General features: G+C 44.9%; 1 protein-coding gene across 3 annotated transcripts in view; it reads right to left on the bottom strand.

The window, feature by feature from the left end:
* Positions 1-25,769, bottom strand: part of srbd1 (S1 RNA binding domain 1) — a 425,904-nt gene that overhangs the window by 324,017 nt on the left and 76,118 nt on the right. For all 3 annotated transcript variants that reach the window (XM_072510745.1, XM_072510754.1, XM_072510763.1), the window contains exons 9-10: positions 15,688-15,784; positions 10,513-10,657 (exon numbers count right to left, since the gene is read on the bottom strand). In XM_072510745.1, the coding sequence (XP_072366846.1) occupies positions 10,513-10,657; positions 15,688-15,784 (242 nt within the window). The remainder of the gene's footprint in view (positions 1-10,512; positions 10,658-15,687; positions 15,785-25,769) is intronic.

The following is a 25,769-nucleotide window of genomic DNA, read 5'->3' as shown; positions in this document are numbered from 1 at the left end:
CGAGTCCACTCCACCATTCAATCATGGCTGATTTCAACTCCATTTACCCGCTCTCTCTCCATAGCCTTTAATTCCTCAAGAAATCAAGAATTTATCAACTTCTGTCTTAAAGACACTCAACGTCCCGGCCTCCACCGCCCTCTGTGGCAATGAATTCCACAGACCCACCACTCTCTGGCTGAAGAAATTTCTCCTCATCTCTGTTCTAAAGTGACTCCCTTTTATTCTAAGGCTGTGCCCCCGGGTCCTAGTCTCCCCTGCTAATGGAAACAACTTCCCTACGTCCACCCTATCTAAGCCATTCATTATCTTATAAGTTTCGATTAGATCTCCCCTCAACCTCCTAAACTCCAATGAATATAATCCCAGGATCCTCAGACGTTCATCGTATGTTAGGCCTACCATTCCTGGGATCATCCGTGTGAATCTCCGCTGGATCCGCTCCAGTGCCAGTATGTCCTTCCTGAGGTGTGGGGCCCAAAATTGCTCACAGTATTCTAAATGGGGCCTAACTAATGCTTTATAAAGCATCAGAAGTACATCCCTGCTTTTATATTCCAAGCCTCTTGAGATAAATGACAACATTGCATTTGCTTTCTTAATTACGGACTCAACCTGCAAGTTTACCTTTGGAGAATTCTGGACTAGGACTCCCAAGTCCCTTTGCACTTCAGCATTATGAATTTTGTCACCGTTTAGAAAATAGTCCATGCCTCTATTCTTTTTTCCAAAGTGCAAGACCTCGCACTTGCCCACGTTGAATTTCATCAGCCATTTCTTGGACCACTCTCCTAAACTGTCTAAATCTTCCTGCAGCCTCCCCACCTCCTCCATACTACCTGCCCCTGCACCTGTCTTTGTATCATCGGCAAACTTAGCCAGAATGCCCCCAGTCCCGTCATCTAGATCGTTAATATATAAAGAGAACAGCTGTGGCCCCAACACTGAACCCTGCGGGACACCACTCGTCACCGGTTGCCATTCCGAAAAAGAATCTTTCATCCCAACTCTCTGCCTTCTGCCTGACAGCCAATCGTCAATCCATGTTAGTACCTTGCCTTGAATACCATGGGCCCTTATTTTACTCAGCAGTCTCCCGTGAGGCACCTTATCAAAGGCCTTTTGGAAGTCAAGATAGATAATATCCATTGGCTCGCCTTGGTCTAACCTATTTGTTATCTCTTCAAAGAACTCTAACAGGTTTGTCAGGCACGACCTCCCCTTACTAAATCCATGCTGACTTGTCTTAATCCGACTCTGCACTTCCAAGAATTTAGAAATCTCATCCTTAACAATGGATTCTAGAATCTTGCCAACAACCGAGGTTAGGCTAATTGGCCTATAATTATCCATCTTTTTCCTTGTTCCCTTCTTGAACAAAGGGGTTACAACAGCAATTTTCTAATCCTCTGGAACTTTCCCTGACTCCAGTGACTTTTGAAAGATCATAACTAACGCCTCCACTATTTCTTCAGCTATCTCCTTTAGAACTCTAGGATGTAGCCCATCTGGGCCCAGAGATTTATCAATTTTTAGACCTCTTAGTTTCTCCAGCACTTCCTCCTTTGTGATGGCTACCATATTCACCTCTGCCCCCTGACTCTCCTGAATTGTTGGGATATTACTCATGTCTTCTACTGTGAAGACTGACGCAAAGTACTTATTTAGTTCCTCAGCTATTTCCTTGTCTCCCATCACTAGATTACCAGCGTCATTTTGGAGCGGCCCAATGTCTACTTTTGCCTCCCGTTTGTTTTTAATGTATTTAAAGAAACTTTTACTATCATTCCTAATGTTACTGGCTAGCCTACCTTCATAATTGATCCTCTCTTTCCTTATTTCTCTCTTTGTTATCCCCTGTTTGTTTTTGTAGCCTTCCCAATCTTCTGACTTCCCACTACTCTTTGCCACATTATAGGCTTTCTCTTTTGCTTTGATGCATTCCCTAACTTCCTTTGTCAGCCATGGCTGCCTAATCACAACCCCTCTGATAACCTTTCTTTTCTTTGGGATGAACCTCTGTACTGTGTCCGCAATTGCTCCCAGGAACTCCTGCCATTGCTGTTCTACTGTCTTTCCCAATCGGCTCTGCTCCCGGTCGATTTTCGTCAGTTCCTCCCTCATGGCCCTGTAGTTACCTTTATTTAACTGTTAACACCTTTACATCTGATTCTACCTTCTTTCTTTCAAATTGGAGATTGAATTCTACCATATTATGATCACTGCCTCCTAAGTGTTCCCTTACTTTAAGATCTTTAATCAAGTCTGGCTCATTACATAACACTAAGTCCAGAATGGCCTGTCCACTCGTGGGCTCCATCACAAACTGTTCCAAAAAGCCCTCCTGTAAACATTCAATGAATTCCCTTTCCTTGAGTCCACTGGCAGCATTATTTACCCAGTCCACCTGCATAGTGAAGTCCCCCATGATCACTGTGACCATGCCTTTCTGACATGCACTTTCTATTTCGTGGTGCATTTTGTGCCCCCGGTCCTGACCACTGTTAGGAGGCCTGTACATAACTCCCATTATGGTTTTTTTTGCCTTTGTGGTTCCTCAACTCTACCCACACAGACTCCACATCATCTGACCCCCATGTCGTTTAGTGCTATTGATTTAATTTCATTCCTAATTAACAAGGCAACCCCGCCCCCTCTGCCCACCTCTGTCTTTTCGATAGGTTGTGAATCCCTGGATGTTTAAATGCCAGTCCTGAACCCCCTGCAACCACGTCTCTGTGATGCCTACCACATCACACCTGCCAGTCACAATCTGGGCCACAAGCTCATCTACCTTGTTCCGTACACTGCGCGCATTTAAATATAGCACCTTTAATTCTCTATTGATCGTCCCTTTTTGTTTTCTTAGTGTGGTGGACATTGGTTTACTGAGCCTTTCCATACACTGTGTCATATTTTGTGGGATGGGGACTATCGTAACCTCTCCTGAGTTCTGTCTTTTCGTGCTTTTTTGTATTCCCAAGCAGTTACGCTTCCCACTGATTACTTCACCTCTTGGTTCCCTGACTTTCCCTTCTCCCCCCCCCCCCCCCCATCTCTAGTTTAAAGTCCTATTGACCACCCTATTTACTCTTTTCGCCAGAACACTGGTCCCAGCTCGGTTCAGGTGGAGACCATCCCAACAGTATAGGTCCCCCCCTGTCCCAAAACTGATGCCAGTGTCCCATGAAAAGGAACCCCTCTTTCCCACACCACTCTTTCAGCCACGTGTTAACTTCTCTTATTCTTGCCTCACTATGCCAATTTGCACGTGGCTCGGGCAGTAATCCGGAGATTATGACCCTTGAGGACCTGTTTTTTTTTTTTTTTAATTTGAATCCTAGCGCTTTATAATCTCTAAACAGGTCCTCTTTTCTAGACTTGCCTATGTTGTTGGTACCGACATGGACCACAACAACTGGATCCTCCCCCTCCCTCTCCAGTATCCTTTCAAGCCGGTCAGAGATGTCCCACACCCTAGCATCGGGCAGGCAACATACCATGCGGGACTCTTTATCCTGCTCACAAAGGATACTATCTATCCCCCTGATAATAGAATCCCCTACAACTACAACTTGCCTATTTACTCCCTCTCCTTGAATGGCCTACTGAACCATGGTGCGTTGGTCAGCTGGTTCATCCTTCCTGCAGCCCTGTTCACCATCCACACAAGCAGCAAGTGCCTCATACCTGTTAGACAGGGTCAAGGGCTGAGGCTCCTGAGTTCCTGACTGCTGGTTCCCTTTACCCGCCTGACTTACAGTCACACCCTGCTGTCCCTGGCCACTGGCAGGATTTAAACTACTTACTCTGACAGGTGTGACTGCCTCCTGAAACACAGTGTCCAGGTAAGTCTCCCCCTCCCGGGTGTGCCTCAGTGTTTGAAGCTCAGACTCCAGCTCATCAACTCTGAGCTCCTCTTCGAGCAGCCAACACTTACTGCAAAGACCGGACAAGTTGCTGCCATCTTGAATGATTGGTAGCAAACTACCCAGGTCATTAATGTCAATGTTGAAACACCTCATGGAGAGCTTCAGAGTGTCTTTGAAGTGTTTTCTTTGTCCTCCCCTGGAGCGCTGGCTATTTGAGAGTTAAGAAACTGCATAAGAAATGAGTTGTTGGAGGCGAGAGTGGAAGGGTTAGAGGAGATGGAGTTTAAAAAGACAGTAAGTAGTGGAGAAAATAAATAAATAATCGCTTATTGTCACAAGCAGGCTTCAATAAAGTTACTGTGAAAAGCCCCTAGTCGCCACATTCCGGTGCCTGTTCGGGGAGGCCGGTACGGGAATTGAACCTGCGCTACTGCCTTGTCCTGCATTACAAGCCAGCTGCTTAGCCCACTGTGTGAAGACAGACCAAGCATGATCTTTACATTCCAAGATGATCCTGGAGTAGTTTTGGCAAAGGGGAGCAGGATCCTTTCGCAATTCATGTGGCACAACCAGATTAGGCACTGAATGGCTAAATCAGTTATCTGACATTAATGTTCAAATGTGCATTCTTTGGGCTCAATGGAGTGTAAATGAGGCCCATACCCAGGCTGCGAGAGTGTAATGGTTCGACTGGGGACAGGAACCTAAAAGGGTTGAGGTGAGGGTGTGATTGAGATCAGTAGCTGCAGAAAATTTCTGGCAAATGGTGGGCCAAAGGATAGACATTTGGGAATTTAAAAGTGGTGTTGTGTCATTGTATCACAGCAAATTTCATGCATCTGGCTAAACTGACCAACCCCTTTAAAAGACAAAAGGAGCCAAATTGGACATGTAAACAAATTGTTATTACAATGAAGTTAATATGAAGTTACCAAAATATTTGCAGCTAGGTATATTTCAGAAACTCAGTTTACAGATTTGAAACAAATTGTGATCTTTACCACTAAGTTCTGCTGGTACCTGGCCCAATCGAAGTGAGTAGGCCAAATAAATGCCATGAACACCCACACTGCATATTCCCAAGAAAGAGATAGCCAACAAAAATTTAATATATTAAAATTAAATTTCAGCAGGAAGAAAATCTGGCCTCTTCAGCCGATCAAAAAGACATATTTATAATCCCCAGCTTCGAGGGACTTCCAAAGGCAAAGTGTAGGTGGAGGTCGCACGTTAGGTGGCTCCTGATAGAGCCTTTGGTTTTTGACACTTCGCACCCAGTTTTTGGGGAGAATTCGGTGTGATTTCTTGTGCGAAAGTCTACGGCAACCAAAGGATGTCGAAAATCCAGAAAACAAATCAAGGGAAAAAGGGTGTAAGCGTCTGCCGGCGTGTTTGGTAGAGAGTCCAGCAGGAGGAAAGATGGAGGGCAGGCTTGCCGAGTGGGGCAGCGCCCATTACAGTGGATAAAGCTGGCCGAAGTGTTGACGGGGGAATTTGAGCAGTTGTTTTTTAAGCACTTTGACAAGCATTGGATAGAGATGATGACCTCGCCAAAGGAGTGGGTGGATGAGACTCCTGCATCCAATAAAGAAGACTTTGACGTCGGCGGAGGTGCGGGAGCAAGGAGAGGATTTGAAGGGGGTGGAGGAGGGATTACCATAGCACAGCAACCAGTTCACCTCAATGAGTGAGGAGCTGCGGTGGAAAGTAACAAAGGACTGAAAGCCAAAGTGGAGGTCCTGGAGAACAGATCACAAATGCAGAATCTACAGATCGTGGGTCTACCCGAGAGGCTAGAGGGCAGGAGGCTAACGGATTATTGTGCGGAGATGTTCGGCAAGCTGATGGGCAAGGAGGAGGACCCCTTCCTCCACGAGTTGGACTGGGCTCACCGGTCGCACCAGCCGAAACCAAAGGCGAATGAGCCACCGAGGGCTGTGATAGTATGCTTCCACAGCTACCAGGTGAAGGAAAAGGTGCTGAAGTGGGCGAAGCTGAATCGAGCGGTGAGCTGGGGAGGCGTTGGTATTCAGATATACCAGGATCTCACGGCAGAGCTGGCGAGAAGCCTTTGGTCGAACGAAAGCAGTGTTGTATAAAAGCAGCGTACGTTGGGGTGGTCTACCTGGCAAAGCTGACAGTCACACACAACTCCAAGGACTTCTATTTTGAGACGGCAGAGGCATTCATGAAGGCTGAAGGACTGGGACTGAAATGAGTTTGGACTTTGGTGGTGTTAAGCTTTTTTCTATTGGTTTTTCTTTTCTTCTCCTTTCTCTTTTTTTCTTTTTTTTTCTCTGCTGAAGTTGTATTTGGGATGGACGGTTTGGGGCTTTGTAGTGATTGGTTGAGATTTGTTTCTTTTCAGTCTGAGAGATTACGGTGTTGGGAGTTTTGAAGGTTTGGGAGGAGGAGGAGTGCTGATGGTTTTTTTTTCTATGTAGTGGAGGGGGCTCTTGCTAGCCAATGTAAGTTGGTTAGTGTATGGGACAGCGGGTTTGGGGGAGGGGCCGCGCTTGCTGGAACCTGTATGGAAAGGTTTCAATGGGCCTGGGAGGTGTGAATGGTGAGGGAATGGGGACAATACTGTGTGGAGTATAATAATAAATATAACCTCCAGCTTCTTGTTTAACGTAGGTGTAGAAAAACATAATAGAAACACTAGTGCTAAAAGGCGAGTTCCTGGTGCACTTGAAAAATAGGCTAAATTATGTAAAAAGAATCGTGATAGTGTTTTATTTACATAATTGGAACTTGTGTTGATCAAATATATACACAAAGCTTACCTTGTGTTGCCCTATTATGTATTTTCTTTTATTCCCTTTTCTTCGCATGTACTTAATGATCTGTTGAGCTGCTCACAGAAAAATACTTTCCACTGTACCTCGGTACACGTGACAATAAACAAATCCAATCCAATCCAAATACCAGAAAGACTAATTTTACGACAACACAATTCTTTTTTTAATAAGCCCAAATGAAATGGCAAAATGTTTCCAATTGATCAGTCAATAGTTGAACGGGCTTCAGATCCGTGAGCTGTCTCATAAAGTTTGCCTTGCTTTATTTAGATCAATACAGATGAAATGAACTGGTCCACAGAATCATTTTATGAATTTTCCACCTCTCCAAGTATATAACTTATCATATTTCTGTCCCTTTTCAGTTCTGTAGAAGGGTCAATGGACTGGGAACGTTAACCATGTTTCTCTTTCCACAGATACTGCCTGACCGGCTGAACCTATCCAGCATTATCTGTTTTTATTTTGAATTTCCAGCATTCACAGTATTTTGCTGTTATTGTACCATATAATCTAAGCCAGGGCATTCAGGATTGATGTGAGGAAATACTTTGTCCTGAAAAGGATGGTAGAAGGGCAGCATGGTAGCACAGTGGTTAGCACTTTGATTCCAACCTTGGGTAACTGTGTCTGCGGAGTTTACACTTTCTCCCAGTGCCTGGCTGGGTTTCCTCTGGGTGCTCCGGTTTCCTCCCCCAGTCCAAAGATGTGCAGGTTAGGTGGATTGGCCATGCTAAATTGCCCCTAGTGTCCAAAAGGTTAGGTGGGGTTGCGGGGGAGTGGACCTAGGTAGGGTGCTCTTTCAGAATGGCTTCCTTTTGCACTGTAGGGATTCCATGATTCCATGAAATATGGAACTCTCTCCCGTAAATAAAAATGATGAATTGTGCTTACAACTACTGGTTAAGTAAGAATTTTCTGAGTCATTAGTTTTCTAGTTAAAAGTATTATGGAGTATGGAGGCAAGGCAGTTGGGATAGAGATTAGCCATGCTCCCACTGAATGGCAAAACAGGTTCAAGGGACTGAAAAGAGGAGTAGGCCTAAGTTCCATCAAAATTGTGCAAAACAAAAAGTTTCAAATATCCACAATTGGAAAAACCTATCATTCAGCCAGATTGATCAGGTCTATTATGTAATGTGCCCTTCTAGAAAACAAATTTTAAATGCAAGTATGAACAATTCTTTTTAAAAAGAGCCACTTAAGAATAGAGAATACAGTATTTAAAATGATTCCTCTATAACCTTTCCTTGTAGATTTGACTGTGAGCATTGTGAATCCACCTGCCACAGAATTGCAATGTGTTCTGGTTAATCTGCAGCTGGCTGCTACATTGGTCACCTTATGTAAGTGGAGTATCTCACCTTGAAAGAGGTAAAGCTGACATGTCTCACCCTGCAGCAACCATAATTGCTACTTGCTATTACACAGAGAAGCACTGATTCAAGAGGTGAGGACATTTAGGAAGAGAGGGCAATGAGTCTTTATTTTAAAAAATAAATATAAGTGGAATTGGAAATAATAAACAAAGTACTTAGCAAATGTCACAAAGGGAACCCTTGGATAAATCAAACTTAAAATCTCAGAACATTTTCTCTTTATTGATATTCTCCTACTTGTTAGAGGCTGAAAGCACTGTCACAACTGCACACAGTATGTCATTAAGACAGCTTTAATTCAATTATAGGCAAACTCAGACATGTCACATATGTTAAACACAATGGTTTTATATGGCTGCAAGGCACGATACTGATTTACGGACATCAGCATCACCATACCAGTGACAGAACTGGCTTGACATTTTATAGGAGAAAAAAGTAACAAAAACAGTTATGTGCATCACATTTGAGTGAATAGAACAGAAAGTACAGCATACTGCCAAAGTAGATGCTTCGCTTGTAAGAGTATGGAAAACAAAACTGACAAAATTCACTCTTTGTTCTCTCAGAATCTTCAAAAAGGTATTTGGCGCTATGACAGGCAATAACATTGTTAACCCCACAACTCAGCTTTGTGCCTATTACAACACTATGCTGAAATTTGGACCATGATTGACCAGCTGCCAAATAAGGTCAAAATTGAATGCATGTTTTTTGACAATGGTTGATTTCGTATATAGTATCGCATTCTGAAGTTGTGAGAAATGTGAAATGTTTATAGAAAAAAATTTAATGTTCTGCTGAAATACAACCAGAAAGGCTCAAATTGCCATTGTTATTACTGGATAGCGGGCTCAGCTGGCTAGACAGCTAGCGTGTGGCCAGCACAGTGGTTAGCACAGTGGTAAGCACAGTTGCTTCACAGCTCCAGGGCCCCAGGTTTGATTCATGGCTTGGGTCACTGTCTGTGCCGAGTCTGCACGTTCGCCCAGAGTCTGCGTGGGTTTCCTCCGGGTGCTCCGGTTTCCTCCCACAGTCCAAAGATGTGCAGGTTAGGTGGATTGGCCATGATAAATTGTCCTCAAGTGTCCAAAAAGGTTTGGTGGGGTTACTGAGTTATGGGGAGAGGGTGGAAGCGTGTGCTTAAGTAGGGTGCTCTTTCCAAGAGCCGGTACAGACTCGATGGACTGTATGGCCTCCTTCTGCACTGTAAATCTATGATGATTAACACCAACAGCATGGGGTTTGATCCCCATTCTGGTGGAGGTACAATCAGAGCCTGCCTCCTTATAGTATAAAATCACGGCACTTTGCGTGGTCAGATGAATAACGGCCAAAGACCTACCTTCACACAGAGAATTCAAGCAGAAGTTATTATATCGCACACCAGCATCATACTAAAACCAATTTTAGAGCAGTGTCAGATTATCCTGTACCATTCACACAGTTCTCGACATCTAGATTTATGTGCACATGTACACAAGGGCAGCACGGTAGCATTGTGGATAGCGCAATTGCTTCACAGCTCCAGGGTCCCAGGGTCGATTCCGGCTTGGGTCACTGTCTGTGCGGAGTCTGCACATCCTCCCCGTGTGCGCGTGGGTTTCCTCCGGGTGCTCCGGTTTCCTCCCACAGTCCAAAGTTGTGCAGGTTAGGTGGATTGGCCATGATAAATTGCCCTTAGTGTCCAAAATTGCCCTGAGTGTTGGGTGGGGTTACTGGGTTATGGGGATAGGGTGGAAGTGTTGACCTTGGGTAGGGTACTCTTTCCAAGAGCCGGTGCAGACTCGACGGGCCGAATGGCCTCCTTCTGCACTGTAAATTCTATGATAATCTATGACATTCGTTTCCATTGAACTCCAAATCAGAATTATCATTTTTAGTGCCGAGCTGGCTATGATAGTCACTGTACTTTAAACATCAAAAAGTTTATTTGCTGCTGGAACCCTCATCTTCAATGCTGTCTTGGCAGGTGTCCCATTCTCCACCCTCCATAAACTGCTGCCTGAAACTGCACCATTACACTTATCTATCACAGCTGCCCTGGCTAACCTACATTTGCACAGAGAATTCCTTTGCAGTTTTGTCTCTCCCTATCTTCCCCATCTTCGCGGCCTCCACCAACCCTAAAATACCTCCATTCCAAAGGCTCACACCTCTTGTGAAACCCCCACATCCTCTTCTACCAGCATTGCGGAGAATAAAAGGACTTGAGAATTTCTGTGGAGCTGCGCCCTTCACAGGCACTCGCTAGAAAGCCTGGCAGAGACACCATTTACATGCCTAAGTTTGACCCTGCCATGCATCTGGTGAAGTTGCTTTAACAAAGCAGGAACAGCTTAATGGGAATTGCAGAGCAAGTACTGAAATTTAAAGAACATTTATTTATGATGCCACAGCAATATCTCCAGCTTGCCCAAATAACGAAACTGCGTTGTAAAACTTGAAAACATTTCTCACCTGGTGATGATGGATGTTTCCAATACTGCTGCTAAAGTTATGGTACAGACGGAATTTCTCGGTATCTCTTTTGTTCCCATCTTCTTTTTCTTTGGAAGTTGTTTTTGCCAAAGTTGATTGAATAAAAACAGTATTTTGTTGACATCTATAAAGATAATAATAATAATCTTTATTATTGTCACAAGTACATAGAACATAGAACGATACAGCGCAGTACAGGCCCTTCGGCCCACGATGTTGCACCGAAACAAAAGCCATCTAACCTACACTATGCCATTATCATCCATATGCTTATCCAATAAACTTTTAAATGCCCTCAATGTTGGCGAGTTCACTACTGTTGCAGGTAGGGCTTACATTAACACTGGAATGTAGTTACTGTTCAGCAGACATCAGGCATGAGTGTTCAATTCTTATTTTTATAACCAGGTCAGACTTTTATTTTGAATAAACATACCCTTTTTAAAGAAAGCATCATTCATTGTCAATTACTTGCAAATTTCAAGAGGATACAATGGAGATTTCTAAAATAACGAAATGACAGTTTCTGTGGTAGATAAGTTATTTGAACCAAATAGCAAATGGAGAACTTGGGTGAATGTGTATAAAACATGGAAGCAAATAATTAGTTCAGATGCGCAAAGTAATTTTTTCTCACAGAACCACTGAAACGCATTACCAGAACATGCTGGAAGTCTAGGCACATTACAATCCTTCAAACCAAAGTTGGACAAATTCCCACGAATGGTGAATCTTAAGTTATAGAAAGTTACAAAAGAACAATTAAACTTTTTCAGGACATCTCAAAGCTTTTCTTGGTCAATGAGGTACCTTTGAAATGTAGCTACTAGTAAATAGGCAAACACAGCAGCCAAATTAAACAGCAAATTTCCACAAAAAACAATGGCAAGCTCAGCTGTCTTTTTTGGTGGCATTATCAGAGAGAGACATGTTGACTGGTGCACTTCTTCAAATAGTGGCATGGGATCTATGACCTCCACTTAGTCAAGGGAACAACATCTCAACCAAAACTCAGGAGGGAGCGGGAGGGCGAAGGGGAGTGAAAGAGAGCAGAAAAAAAACTGAAGGCAACTCGTCCTACCTTAGGCACAGAAGATGTTGGCTCTGGCATTCACCGTGCCAAAAGCTGATAGGAGTTCGCACTCAGCTGGAAGAGCCCGAGGTTGTGAGGATTTAAACTAAATTAGAAGTCACCCAGATTGGATAGAGGGTAGAATCTCCAATCCAATCCTGACAATGCAGCTCGGGAGTGAATTGTCAAGACAGCATTATTCCTCCAGTATTTTTGTGCAGTGCATCAAGAATCATATAGATTTGATTACAAGAAAGGAACATTGTCTCTTTAATTTAGGGTAAAATGGCGGAAAGAAGGGGTTAAATGACTGGTTCTGAATTCCGTCCAACAGCAAACCTGGGTGGCTTGGTTGTTTAAAGGTTAAACGAAGACCAAGGTTGTTTTACTGTGAAGAAGGTGTGAGATATTCATACCTATAAACAATGGCCTGGGCAGGCTGTGGTGACAGTGGATAAATTTCAAGATAGAACGGAGTTGGGGAGGTCTAAAGGATAGCTAATTAGCATTTCTACCCAGATGCATACCCATGTGATTCCACTGCCATGGAGATGGGCATCGTCTTTAGCAAGCTATTGTAGAATCAGGTTAAACTTAAGATATCTATGAACCTCGCAGATAGGTCAGTATGCATGAATCTTAGGCTTGGAAGCAAAAGAGAGCGAAACAGGGAGGGAGTGGGAGAGCAAAGGGGAGCGAAAGACAGCAGAAAAAACTGAAGGCAACTAGTCGTACCTCAGGCCTGTAAAATACTGGCTCTGGCATTCGCCATGCCAAATGCTGGTAGGAGTTTGCACTGAGATGGAAGAGCCCGAGGCTGTGAGGACTTAATTAGACTAGAAGATTCACCCAGCTTGGATAGAGGGTAGAATGTCCAATCCATCCCTAACTGGATAAGTCAGTTCACAGATTGAAAATGATCCTGCTGGAAAAGCAAAATGAAGCAAGCCATTGGGCGCTGAGAGTAGTTTTGGACTAATTCCTTAAGAATTAAGCGTCAACTGAATGGACAGTATAAAGTATAACCGTAGAGAAGGATTTCCTGTGATTTCTAAAAGTTAAATGGGGCATGTTTTCCATAGTTTAGCATTTGGATGTCTAAACACCATTCAATAGATTATGTTGTTTTTAGTTTGTTTATTGCAGTAAAAGTCTTAAAACTTGAAATTTTGTGTTGTGTGATCCTTCCAGTCACCCTCTGGAAATTTGCATGTCTTTCTAAAAGTTATCGGTCTCTATGGATATCGTAACCATTGTAAGACAATGCCTCGCATATTCCCCCTTGGAGGAGGAAAATCAAACCAGCATTGACAATCAGGTGTCCTGAAAAAGTGATCAGATTGCCAGCTTGTTGTAACAGTTTATAATGCGTAAGACCACAAGAAAAAGAAGTTGGGTGACTGCAGTTAAAGCAACATGTCCATTTGAAAAAGTGTCAATTAGGTGTAGTTTTCTACTGACATCCGATGAGAAGAATATGTGTCAGCTCAAGTATATGTTAATAGTGCCCTTAGATCATCTCCCTGAACTCCTTTTATTAGAGTGGACTTTTTGTCCTTGAAAAGAGCCAGCACACCCTTGGGCTTTCTGTTGGAAATATGCTAAGTGTTGTAGTGGTTCATGTAATTTCTGTTCTTAACGGTTCTGTAACGTGTGTTTCTTGGGGAAATAGCGCAAAAGTTACTTTTATAAAAATAAACAGACTTAAAAATCTGAACTAAAATTGTAGGAGCACGCTCATTTTCTAAGAACAATTTTGCCAGAAATCGGAGATTAGATTGCGGCTTGCTGTTGTATTTAAGGAATGGTGCAGTCAAAGAATTATCCTCTCCTTGCACACTTTCACATCTCACACACTGTACAAATAGTGCAGCTTCCTATTAAACATATTGAGCATTGATAAGAGTGCACAAAATTAAGAACGCACAAAGACAGTCCAATTCAATTAATCTGCATCATTTACAAAAATGATGTACAGGGGAAGGAGGATTAAAAAGGGTTTTCAAAATTGATAAGTATTTCAATTTCTCTTGGCACTCGCACTGGCTTGCAACCTCAAATCCAGCCTTATTTCTGGTTTTGCTTCAGTGACAATAAGGTGTTCCTCTGTTCTCTAATTTCTCCTTTAACATATATTGCATTCAGTAATAGCAATTTTCTTACATTCAAACTAGACTCAAGAAAAAGCCACAAATAAAACACTGCCACATGGCCCTGATCGGGCACAGTTGCGCATGCACATCTCGCTAAGGCTGTGTCTGCCGGCGCATACAGTTTCTACAACCACACCGTTGTACACCCACCTACTGTTCCCAGCACTGATTTGCGCCTGTACATGATGCTGTTATAATTCTCACTGCCTGAAACTTGGGGAGCCATCCTTTCGACTGCTCCATCCTCATCCCCACCACCTTGGGACCAATTTGTAGCCAATAAGCCAGAGGAAGGGAGAGGTTAGTCATGGTATAACAATGAATGGCGGGGGAATAAAGAGGCATGGGGCCCAACCATGCCCAGCAAATAACAAAATACACGGCATCACGCAAATCCAACAGGATATAAGAGCTGATGAGGGCAGAAGGCGCGCCAGACGACCAGAAGGGGACGGGGGTTCGGGAAGAAAAGGGGGAGAGCGAAGCAGGGGAACCAGCAAGAATTAAACGCCTACTGGAGAACGTAAAACGAGAAGCTGGAACCGTTGTAAATAACAAAAGACAATTGCGTAAATAATGGAAGGCGACCGATGTAAATATATTTTTGTTTTCGATGTATGTTCACGCTTACCTTTGTGCTGTATAATATGAAAAATCCTTCATAAAAACATTTTTTATTTTTAAAGTGGAACCCAGAGCTTAGTCCATTAAAGTAGGACAAGTGGCATTGGTTCAAACAGGTGAAGGAGGAATTTAAGAGTAATATCTGGTAAGTGTTCTTCACATTCACATTTAGAATAGATTTCCAGGAATAGTGGCAGTGCGAACAATTAGAGTCACCCAAGAGCCCATTAAGTGGCATAATGAAGGGATTATGGATTTTTTATGTTTGGATGGAAGAACTAAAACAGGACATAATTTTAGTTTGCTACATTAAATGGTTCCAAATGAGAAATGTTGTGGTAAATATTAAACCGCAGCTAGCTCCGCAGCTAGTTCAGATTAAGGAGTAGAATCAGTACAGGTACTGAAATGAGGCGAAATACCATGCCAGAAAGGAGCTTCAAACTTCAATTTGCAGCCACAATTAAAATTAAAACTAATTTAAAAATATGTACAGAACTGTGTCAAAACTAAATTATCCATGAGAAATAAAATAAACAACAAGCAACCACTCCCCTTGCTTTCCTCACCCATCATAAAACGAGTTGATACTGCATTGCCAACCCAAAATTATCTCTGCTAAACTTTTCCCCCCCTTGTAGAATTACAGTACCGATTAGAGTATTGGCTTACTCAGTGTAAAGGAACAGAGTCCCAAGGACTAATAGCCCCTTCCAGGTCAATTAGTGAGCAGACTGCCTGGTCAATCATTAACGGTGCCTTGGTATCCTGCAGATCTGCATGGTCTAAAGATCAGATTACCCTGTTCCCAAATGTCCATCATCTAGTGTGTCACCCTGTTGTTACTTTAACCTGAGACTGATTGTGAAAACTATGCGGAACAGTAGCCAGGATGAGGCTAGCTACTCTGCACCAGTGACAAAAACTTTAAGCAGAGATATAACCTATCCTTATGCAGTGCCGAATCAGGATACATTATCTTGTTATTCAAACAAATTACTTTTGAAGTGCAGTTATGTAGATGAGCACTACAGAGGATGCTACCAAACTGTCACTAGCAGTATAAAATTGCAACCAAAGTAAAAGCAAGAGGTATAAATATTCTTAAGATCTATTTTCACATTTATGACTTTGAACAGAATAGCTGATGCAGCTGTATCTTAGTATTATTTAAAAATCAGCAAACTAGTAGTACATAAGAACATTCCACTCACCAATGACTTGTGTTGTTTGTTATAACTAAGGCTTCTTCATCATGAGTACATACCCTCAGTTCGTATAAAGAAGTTTTAAATGAATACTTACCGATTCCGGATACAGTTCAACGTATCTCTGTCTTTAGACATCATATCCGCCAAAATGTGCTGTACTCCAGTCTCTATTTCTGCCACACTTGAAAGACCTAGAAATTTGCAAGCAGAAAACTTAAAATCATTTATTGTAATTTATTATTTTCACTCCCCAACTCCACTCCTCTTCCCCTCACTCATTGACTTAGTTCTTTTCAGCACCTCAGTTATGTGACAACTCTGTACATAGGATCGCATAGTAAGCATTTGTTGGCTATTCAATCACAGGTGACACTCTAGCTATACCCAACACCAACTACCCAAGAGTCCCACACAGCAGAGATGACTGGAAAGTGGGTGTAATGATGTGCTTTCACAGACTTAATTTTAAGCACAAAATAATTTATTAATAAGAATTGTACAGCAGCCACATGGCTAGCTCCCGACGGGTCTCTCTGCCTCCAAGAGGACCCACCAGTCCCAATTGTCCCTCAAGCCAGGTGCCTCTATTCCTTAAAGGAACAATCACCACAAGACCAAGGAGCAGAATTAGGCCACTCGGCCCATCGATGGCTGATATTTTTCTCATCCCCATTATCCTGCCTCGCCCCATAACCCCCGATCCCCTTATTAATCAAGAACCTATCTACCTCTGTCTTGAAGACACTCAGTGAATTTGCCTCCACAGCCTTCTGCGGCAAAGAGTTCCACAGATTTATCACCCTCTAGCTGAAGAAATTCTTCCTCATCTGAATTTTAAAGATCGTCCTTTCAGTCTGAGGCTGTGACCTGGCGTTCTAGTTTTTCCTATGAGCGGAAACATCCTCTCCACGTCTGCTCTATCTAGGCCTCTCAGTATTCTGAAAGTTTCAATTAGATTCCCCTCATCTTTCTAAACTCCAACAGGTACAAACCCAGAGTCCTCAACCGTTCCTCATAAAACAAGCTCTTCATCCCAGTGTCCTCCACGGCTCCTCATATGAAAAGCTCTTCGTCCCAGGGATCATTCTTGTGAACCACCTTTGGACCCTCGCCAAGGCCAGCACATCCTTCCTTAGATATGGGTTCCAAAACTGCTAACAATGCTCCAAATGGGGTCTGCCCAGAGCCTTATACAGCCTCAGAAGTACATCCCTGCTCTAGCCCTCTCGACATGAATGCTAACATTGCATTTGCCTTCCTAACTGCCGACTGAACCTGCATGTTAGCCTTAAGAGAATCTTGAACTAGGACTCCTAAGTCATAGTCATAGATGTTTACAGCATGGAAAAAGGCCCTTCAGCCCAGCTTGTCCATGCCGCCCAGTTTCTATCACTAAGCTAGTCCCACTTGCCCGCATTTGGCCCAAACACCTCCACACGCACCTTGCCCATGTAACTGTCTAACTGTTTTTTTAAAGCTCTTGGCTTCTGATTTCCTATGCCTTTTCCAGTTTAGAAAATAAGTCTATGCCACAAATCACTGTCCTTGTAAATCTTTTATACAATCTTCAATAACTAAGTTACTCAGTCCTAAATTATAATGAAATATTATGTACATGAATTGGACAATTTTGAATTGAATCTTTTAAGGGTTTTCTCGGTTTCTTGAAGAGCAGAATAATTCTGTTCTCTGAGATGCTTCTACAGGATCGACATTAACAGGAACTGAAATAACACGTAAATCTTCTGGTACAGGTAGTTGCTCTCATGGAGACATTAGTTAGGTCTATAACAGGTTGTTCAAGTACTTTGATGCTTTGGGGTTCAAAAACATTCCTTGATTGCAACACGGACTGCTGGAGCGTCTCTCTACTTCTCAGTGGTTCACTTGTTTACAAACAAACCATCCTTCCATGTCTACTTGGTACGACAAGGGTCCATCTCAAAGACAATAATTCCGGGGATGTAACTTGATCCACTATATTAGGATATTGCCAGTCTGTCCTGTGTTCCCTTTTAATGCCAGTCTTTCTGCCTGTTCTGACCCACAGTTTTCTGTTTAAATTGCAGGACTTGGCATGTGTTGTGTGTGGAAAGCCAGCGAGTAAGGACCCTGAAATCTCGCTCTCCCCTCTCTCTGCTGATTTTAAGAGGCATTCTAGCCAAATCTGTGAAGACTTTCCTGTTACAACGGGCACACACACAAGGAAAGAGATCTTTGGTGTGAAAATGCAACTTGTTTTTCCAGGTATAAATTAAACATGGGGAAGAGTGAGGTTTTCCCGATTAAAGCAAGGGGACAGGAGGGGAGGCTGGGCTAGTTGCCGTTTAAAGTGGTGGGGCGAACTTTAAATACTTGGGCATTCAGGTGGGTGGGGATGGGGACATTTGCACAAATTGAACCTGGCAAGGTTGGTGGAGCAGATGAAGGGGGATTTTAAGAGGTGGGAGGTGCAGGGCGAAGTGCAAACCGTGAAAATGACGGTGCTCCTGAGGTTCCTATTCGTTTTTCAGAACCTCCTAACGGCATTTTTTAGGAAAGTTAATGCCCTGATTTTGGGGTTTGTTTGAGCGGGAAAATCCCCCCCGGGCAAAGAAGGTGCAGCTGGAGCTGGGACGCGGGCTGGCCCTGCAAAATTTATTGTCGTGCCTCACTAATTTAGTGGAAGGACATTACCAGTGCAGTGGACAACGGGTGCCAATGGATGTGGTATATCTGGATTTCCAGAAAGCTTTTGACAAGGTGCCACACAAAAGGTTGCATCATAAGCTAATGATGCATGGTGTTCAGGGTAAAGTAGTAGCATGGATAGAGGATTGGTTAATTAATAGAAAGCAAAGAGTGGGGATTAATGGGTGTTTCTCTGGTTGGCAATCAGTAGCTAGTGGTGACCCTCAGGGATCAGTGTTGGGCCCACAATTATTCACAATTTACATAGATGATTTGGAGATGGTGACCAAGTGCAATGTGTCCAAGTTTGCAGACGACACCAAGATAAGTGGTAAAGCAAAAGAGTGCAGAGGATACTGGAAGTCTGCTGAGGGATTTGGATAGTTTAAGTGAATGGGCTAGAGTCTGGCAGATGGAATACAATGTTGACAAATGTGAGGTTATCCATTTTGGTAGGAATAACAGCAAAATGGATTACTATTTAAATGATAAAATATTAAAACATGCTGCTGCATAGAGGGACCTGGGTGACCTCGTGCATGAGTTGCAAAAAGTTTGTTAACAGGTTGTTATAACCAGCCTGCTGACCATTGGCTGGGGACTAATGATAATCCCACAATCCTCATTGTCGATTTTCCATCCTGCTTTCTCCCAAGTGGGACTCATATATGTATATATATATCCACACACACACATATATATGTATATTATTGTAAATAAATGTTATTTCTTTGTATCCTTAAAACTCGTGCTGGATTCTTTGTGGCCCTCACAAAACTGGCGGCGAGGGTTAAAGTGAATAGCTGTCTACACTGCTGAAGCCACCTCCCTGGATTTTAGTTAGATACAGGTTGGAAGTTGTTTTCTATTACACCATGCCTCTGTACGGACGTTTGGATGTTTTTGATGCTGCGCTGGAAAGCTGGAACCAGTACGCACAACGGATGTGTTACTATTTCCGGGCAAACAATATCACCGCAAACGAGCGGCAGGTGGTCATATTGCTCACTGCCTGCGGCCCGCATACATTTGGGGTGATTAGGAGCCTTACGTACCCAGCTGCGCCGGACACCAAAAGGTTTGGTGAACTTGTGAAATTAGTGGGGCAACATTTTAACCCAACCCCGTCCACGATAGTCCAACGTTACCGGTTTAATACCGCTGAGAGAACCCCAGGAGAATCTCTTGCCGACTTTCTATCCAGGCTACGCAGGATTGCGGAGTACTGTGACTATGGTGAGACCTTGTCAGAAATGTTACCCGACCGTTTGGTTTGCGGTATTAACAATGTGGCCACCCAGAGAAAGTTGTTAGCTGAGCCAACATTGACTGACTTTTCAATAGGCCATTCAAATAGTATTGTCCCAAGAGAACGCAGAACGAGGAGTGCAGGAGCTACAGGGAATGGAGGTGCATGCCTTGGGGCGCAATCCCTTCCGTCCAAAAACATCCCCCCGCACTCCTGCGGTACCTTGGGCGAGGCGACGTCCGGATCAACGCCAGTGGCCGTCGGACATTCCTCCCTGAAGGGAGCCTTCTCCCGAACCAATGGATGAGGAGCCGTGTCAGACTTGTAGGGGCAGACCACGTCGCGGACGCCGGTCCTGGGGGAGCCAGAGGCACCGCCATTCCGACCGAAACTGGGAGCAGCCCAGGGGCCATACCTTCCATGTGGATGAAGCTGCAGCGACTTCTCCTGAGGACGTGGAGACGGAGGACGACTGCCTGCAGCTGCATTGTGTGGCAGCTCCCTGTGTGGCCCCCATTAAGGTGACAGTACGGGTCAATGGTCACCCGCTTGAGATGGAGTTGGACACTGGTGCAGCGGTCTCCGTGATCACCCAGAGGACATTCGACCGCATCAAGCAGGGTATACAGACCCTTACATTAACCGACTCACAGGCCAGGTTGGCCACCTACACGGGGGAACCATTGGACATTGCAGGAACTACGATGACCCCTGTTGTTTCTGGATGCCAGGAGGGGCGTTTCCCACTTATCATGGTGCGCGGCCATGGCCCAGCCTGTTGGGGCGGGACTAGTTGCGCCATTTGTGTTGCAGTGGCAGCACATCCTCCAAACAGTTTCTGAGGTGCTAGGACGATACCCAGATGTATTCCAGCCTGGTTTGGGGAAAATAAAAGGGGCCGTAGCCCGTATCCAAGTTGAACCAGGAGCCACGCCGCGCTATTTCCGGGCTCGCCCGATGCCTTACGCCTTGCTCGAGAAGATAGAAGGGGAGCTCACTCATTTGGAGACTTTGGGGTATTATCAGGCCCATCCGTTTTGCTGACTGGGCAGCACCAATTGCACCAGTAATGAAGCCAGATGCCACAGTTCGTTTGTGCGGCGACTATAAACTTAGTGAATACGGCTTCCCGACTCGACCGTTATCCAATGCCTCGCATAGAGGATCTCTACGCGAAGCTTGCAGGCGGACTCTCGTTCATAAAATTAGATATGAGTCACGCCTACCTACAGTTGGAGCTGGACCCTGCCTCCCGACCATATGTAACGATTAATACACACCGGGGCCTGTATGAATATACACGTTTACCCTTTGGAGTATCCTCTGCCTGCGCTAATTTTCAACGCGTTATGGAGCGCATTTTGAGAGGTTTACCGCGTGTTGCTGTCTACTTAGATAACTTTTTGATCACAGGGATGTCGGACCAGGAACATTTGGAAAATCTGGAGGCTGCCCTTAGACGCTTTTCGGAGGCTGGAGTCCGTTTACGTCGCACAAAGTGCGTCTTTCAGGTGAAGGAAGTAGTCTACCTGGGTTATCGGGTGGACCGCGAAGGTTTGCACCCCGTCGCAGAGAAGGTGCACGCGATTCAACAGGGCCCTGCCCCGGCTGACACTTCGCATCTTCGTTCTTTTCTCGGCCTCGTAAACTATTACGGGAAGTTCCTCCAAAATCTGGCAACTACGCTGGCACCTTCTGCTAAAGAAAAATCAGACCTGGGTTTGGGGTCAGCCGCAAGAAACCGCTTTCTGGCGGGTAAACCAATTGTCGTCGTCTGGGTTACTAACCCACTATGATCCTGGAAAGCCTTTGCTCGTCACATGTGATGCATCCCCATATGGTATTGGGGCGAGACTTGGGCGGAGAGATGGCAGATGGAGTTTAATCCGGACAAATGTGAGGTAATGCATTTTGGAAGGTCTAATGCAGGTAGGGAATATACAGTGAATGGTAGAATCCTCAAGAGTATTGAAAGTCAAAGAGATCTAGGAGTACAGGTCCACAGGTCATTGAAAGGGGCAACACAGGTGGAGAAGGTAGTCAAGAAGGCATACGGCATGCTTGCCTTCATTGGCCGGGGCATTGAGTATAAGAATTGGCAAGTCATGTTGCAGCTGTATAGAACCTTAGTTAGGCCACACTTGGAGTATAGTGTTCAATTCTGGTCGCCACACTATCAGAAGGATGTGGAGGCTTTAGAGAGGGTGCAGAAGAGATTTACCAGAATGTTTCCTGGTATGGAGGGCATTAGCTATGAGGAGCGGTTGAATAAACTCGGTTTGTTCTCACTGGAACGAAGGAGGTTGAGGGGAGACCTGATAGAGGTATACAAAATTAAGAGGGGCATAGACAGAGTGGATAGTCAGAGGCTTTTCCTCAGGGTAGAGGGGTCAATTACTAGGGGGCATAGGTTTAAGGTGAGAGGGGCAAGGTTTAGAGTAGATGTACGAGGCAAGTTTTTTACGCAGAGGGTAGTGGGTGCCTGGAACTCGCTACCGGAGGAGGTGGTGGAAGCAGGGACGATAGTGACATTTAAGGGGCATCGTGACAAATACATGAATAGGATGGGAATAGAGGGATACGGACCCAGGAAGTGTAGAAGATTGTAGTTTAGTCGGGCAGCATGGTCGGCACGGGCTTGGAGGGCCGAAGGGCCTGTTCCTGTGCTGTACATTTCTTTGTTCTTTGTTCTTTAATTCAGCGTGGAAGACGGCATCCTTTTGTGGGGGACGCGTGTGATTGTCCCGGAAAAAGGACAGGAGCTGATACTAAGAGACTTGCACAATGGGCATCCAGGTGTGACCAAAATGAAAATGTTGGCCCGGAACTATGTCTGGTGGCCAGGCCTCGACACCGACTTTGAGAACGTGGCCCAAAACTGCTCCATTTGCCAGGAGCATCAGAGGCTTCCGCGGGCCGTACCCCTACATCACTGGGGATGGCCAGGACAGCCTTGGGCGCGCTTGCGTGCGGATTTCGCCGGCTCTTTTCAAGGATCCATGTTCCTTCTATTAATCGACGCCCAGTCTAAATGGCTAGAGGTGCATAAAATGCTAGGCACAACGTCCTGCGCAACAATTGAGAAGACGTGTTTGTCTTTTAGAACGCATGGCCTCCCCGAGGTGCTGGTCACAGATAACGGCACTCCATTCACAAGTGAGGAGTTTGCGAGGTTCATGAAGATGAACGGCATACGCCATATCCGCACTGCCCGGCTTCAAATGAGTTGGCGGAACGCGCAGTGCAGACATTCAAACGAGGCCTAAAGAAGCAGTCTTCCGGGTCAATGGACACGAGACAGGCTCGCTTTTTGTTTTCGTATAGGACCACCCCCCATGCGGTGACCTGGTAGCTCCCGCAGAACTCCTAATGGGCCAGAGACTTCGCACCCGCCTTAGCATGGTTTTCCCGGACATTGGCGCAAAAGTACGCCGCACACCAGAACGGCAGGGACAGGGTTTTTCTCGGCATCGGCCGATTCGGCAGTTTGCGCCCGGTGACCCAGTGTTCGTTCGGAATTTTGCTGGTGGTGCCCAGTGGGTCCCTGGCGTAATCTTTCACCAAATAGGACCTATATCTTACCAGGTCCAAGCCCAAGGTCGTCTACAGCGCAAACATGTAGACCACGTTCGGTCCAGAAGACTATCCCTTCCAAAGATTCCCCGCCCCCGGAGCTAATTTCTACAGCCACGGAGAGAGACAATGGAAAGTAGTCCTCACAATCTTCCTCTGGTGCCTCACTCAAAGCCTACGCAGGTCGTTACAGAACCGCGTGGAGATAGAGACGCCGAGATGACGGAGGCAGCAGACTCTGACTCCGAGATGGAGACACAGGACGCATCAGAGGGGGAATCCTCGGGCCCACGGGCCGTGGATGTACAACCGTTACGCCGTTTATCACGGAAGTGCCGGTCTCAGTCTCGTTACACGCCGCCCAATCCAGCTCCACGTGCAAATGGTGTCCGGCCTGCGGCAAAACGAGTCCGACGCCCTCCTTCGCCAGGGTCTTCGGTAGATTCCTTGGACTTTGGGGGGGGGGTAATGTTATAACCTGCCTGCTTACCATTGGCTGGGGACTAACGACAATCCCACAATTCTGTGGGAGTATGAGCTTCCCCAATGAGGGGGGCGGAGAAATCATTAGCAGACTCCCTGTATAAATAAAGCTGTCCAGTTTGGAACCAGCAGGAAGGAGTGAGCAGCAAGTGAAGTTGCTGCTGCTGTTGTATATATATGTTATTGTAAATAAATGTTATTTCTTTGTATCCTTAACTCGTGCTGGATTCTTCGTGGCCCTCACAAAACAGGTGCAACAGGTGATTAATAAGGCAAATGGAGTTTTGTCCTTTTATTGCTCGAGGGATGGAGTTTAAGACGAGGGAGGTTATGCTGCAACTGTATACGGTGTTAGTGAGGCCCCACCGGAGTATTGTGTTCAGTTTTGGTCTCCATACCTGAGACAGGACATACTGGCGCTGGAGGGCGAGCAGTGTACGGAACAAGGTTGCGCACATTGAAATTGGCCGGTATGATGTTGTGGGCATCACAGAGACGTGGCTACAAAGAGATCAGGGCTGGGATCTAAATCTCCAAGGATATATGTCCTATCGAAAGCACAGGCAGATGGGCAAAGGGGGCGGGGTTGCACTGTTCGTAAGGAATGAAGTTAAATCAATAGCAAAGATCGATATAGGATCATAAGGCATAGAATCTCTATGGGTAGAGTTAAGGAATCGCAATGGTAAATAGACATTGATGGGAATTTTGTACAGGCCTCCTAGCAGTAGTCAGGATGTGGGGCAGAAAATAAATCAGGAGATAGAAAAGGCATGTAAAAAAGGCAACATTACAATAATCATGGGGGATTTCAATATGCAGGTGGACTGGGAAAATCAAGTTGATAGTGGATCCCAAGCAAAGGAACTTGTGGAATGTCTAAGAGATGTTTTTTTGGAGCAGCTTGTGACCGCCTACTAGGGAACAGGCAGTTCTGGATTTGGTGATGTTCAAATATTAGTAACAGTAATGTAGATGCGAGCCAGTCTGATGGTAGTGAGTTCACAAATAAGAGACAAAGAGATTCAGAAAGCATGGCAAGGAAGGGGAGAGGGGGTCTGATGGAGGATGGGGAAAAGGATGCTGGGTAACAAGAGGCCCAGGGTTAAGGAATGAGAAGTGAGCCAATTAGGATGTATGGTCAGGTCAGGAGGGGTAGAGGATAACCTATGGGAATCTGTATGTGAAACTTGATGCCATTTGAATGTATTTGCAGAGATCCCTTTGTCTCGGACCTCATTCATTTCCAAGGGGTCCAGGAGACTGGTTCTGTGTTGTGTGTCCCTGAGAAGCGAGTCAGACTTGCAAGTTGGTTAAAAATAAATAATACTATGCCTACAAATCCATCTAGAGTTTTTTGAGGCCAGACTGACGGGTAAAGAATTCAACATTTGTCAATGTGTAATGAGGCAAACTTGATTAGGGAACTTAAGGCGAAGGAACCCTTAGGGAGCAGTGACCACAATGTGATAGAGTTTACACTGCAGTTTGAGAGGGAGAAGCTGCAATCAGATGTAACAGTATTACAATTAAATAAGGGTAACTACAAAGACCTGAGGGAGGAGCTGGCCAGATTTGATTGGAAAGGGAGCCTAGCAGGGAAGACAGTGGAACAGCAATGGCATGGGTTTTTGGGGGTTATTAGGAAGGCACAACAGAAATTCATCCCAACGAGGAGGAAACGTGTTAAGGGGAGGACAAGGCATCCATGGCTGACGAGGGATGTCAAGGACAGCAAAAAAGCTGAAGAAAAAGTATGCAAAGTGGCGAGTATTAGTGGGAAGCTAGAGGATTGGGAAGCCATTAAAAGCGAGCAGAGGACAACTAAAAAAGCAATAAGGGGGGAGAAGATGAAGTAGGAGTGCAAGCTAGCTAGTAATATAAAGGAAGATAGGAAGAGTATTTTACAAAATATAAAAGGTGAGAGAGAGGCAAAAGTAGACATTGGACCACTGGAATATGTGGCTGGAGAAGTAATATAGGAAACAAAGAAATGGCAGATGAACTGAATGGTTACTTTGCATCAATCTTCACGGTGGAAGACACCAGTGGGATGCCAGAGCTCCAGGAGGACCAGGAGGAAGAGGTGAATGCAGTGACCATTAATAAGGAGAAGGTTCTGGGGAAACTGAAAGGTCTGAAGGTGGATAAGTCACCTGGACCAGATGGACTACAGCCCAGGGTCCTAAAAGAAATAGCTG

Source organism: Scyliorhinus torazame, chromosome 1, assembly GCF_047496885.1.
Source record: "Scyliorhinus torazame isolate Kashiwa2021f chromosome 1, sScyTor2.1, whole genome shotgun sequence".
NCBI classification, from domain to species: Eukaryota; Metazoa; Chordata; class Chondrichthyes; order Carcharhiniformes; family Scyliorhinidae; genus Scyliorhinus; species Scyliorhinus torazame.
Note: the sequence above shows the minus strand (reverse complement) of the source record. Positions and strands in the feature narration are given on the sequence as shown.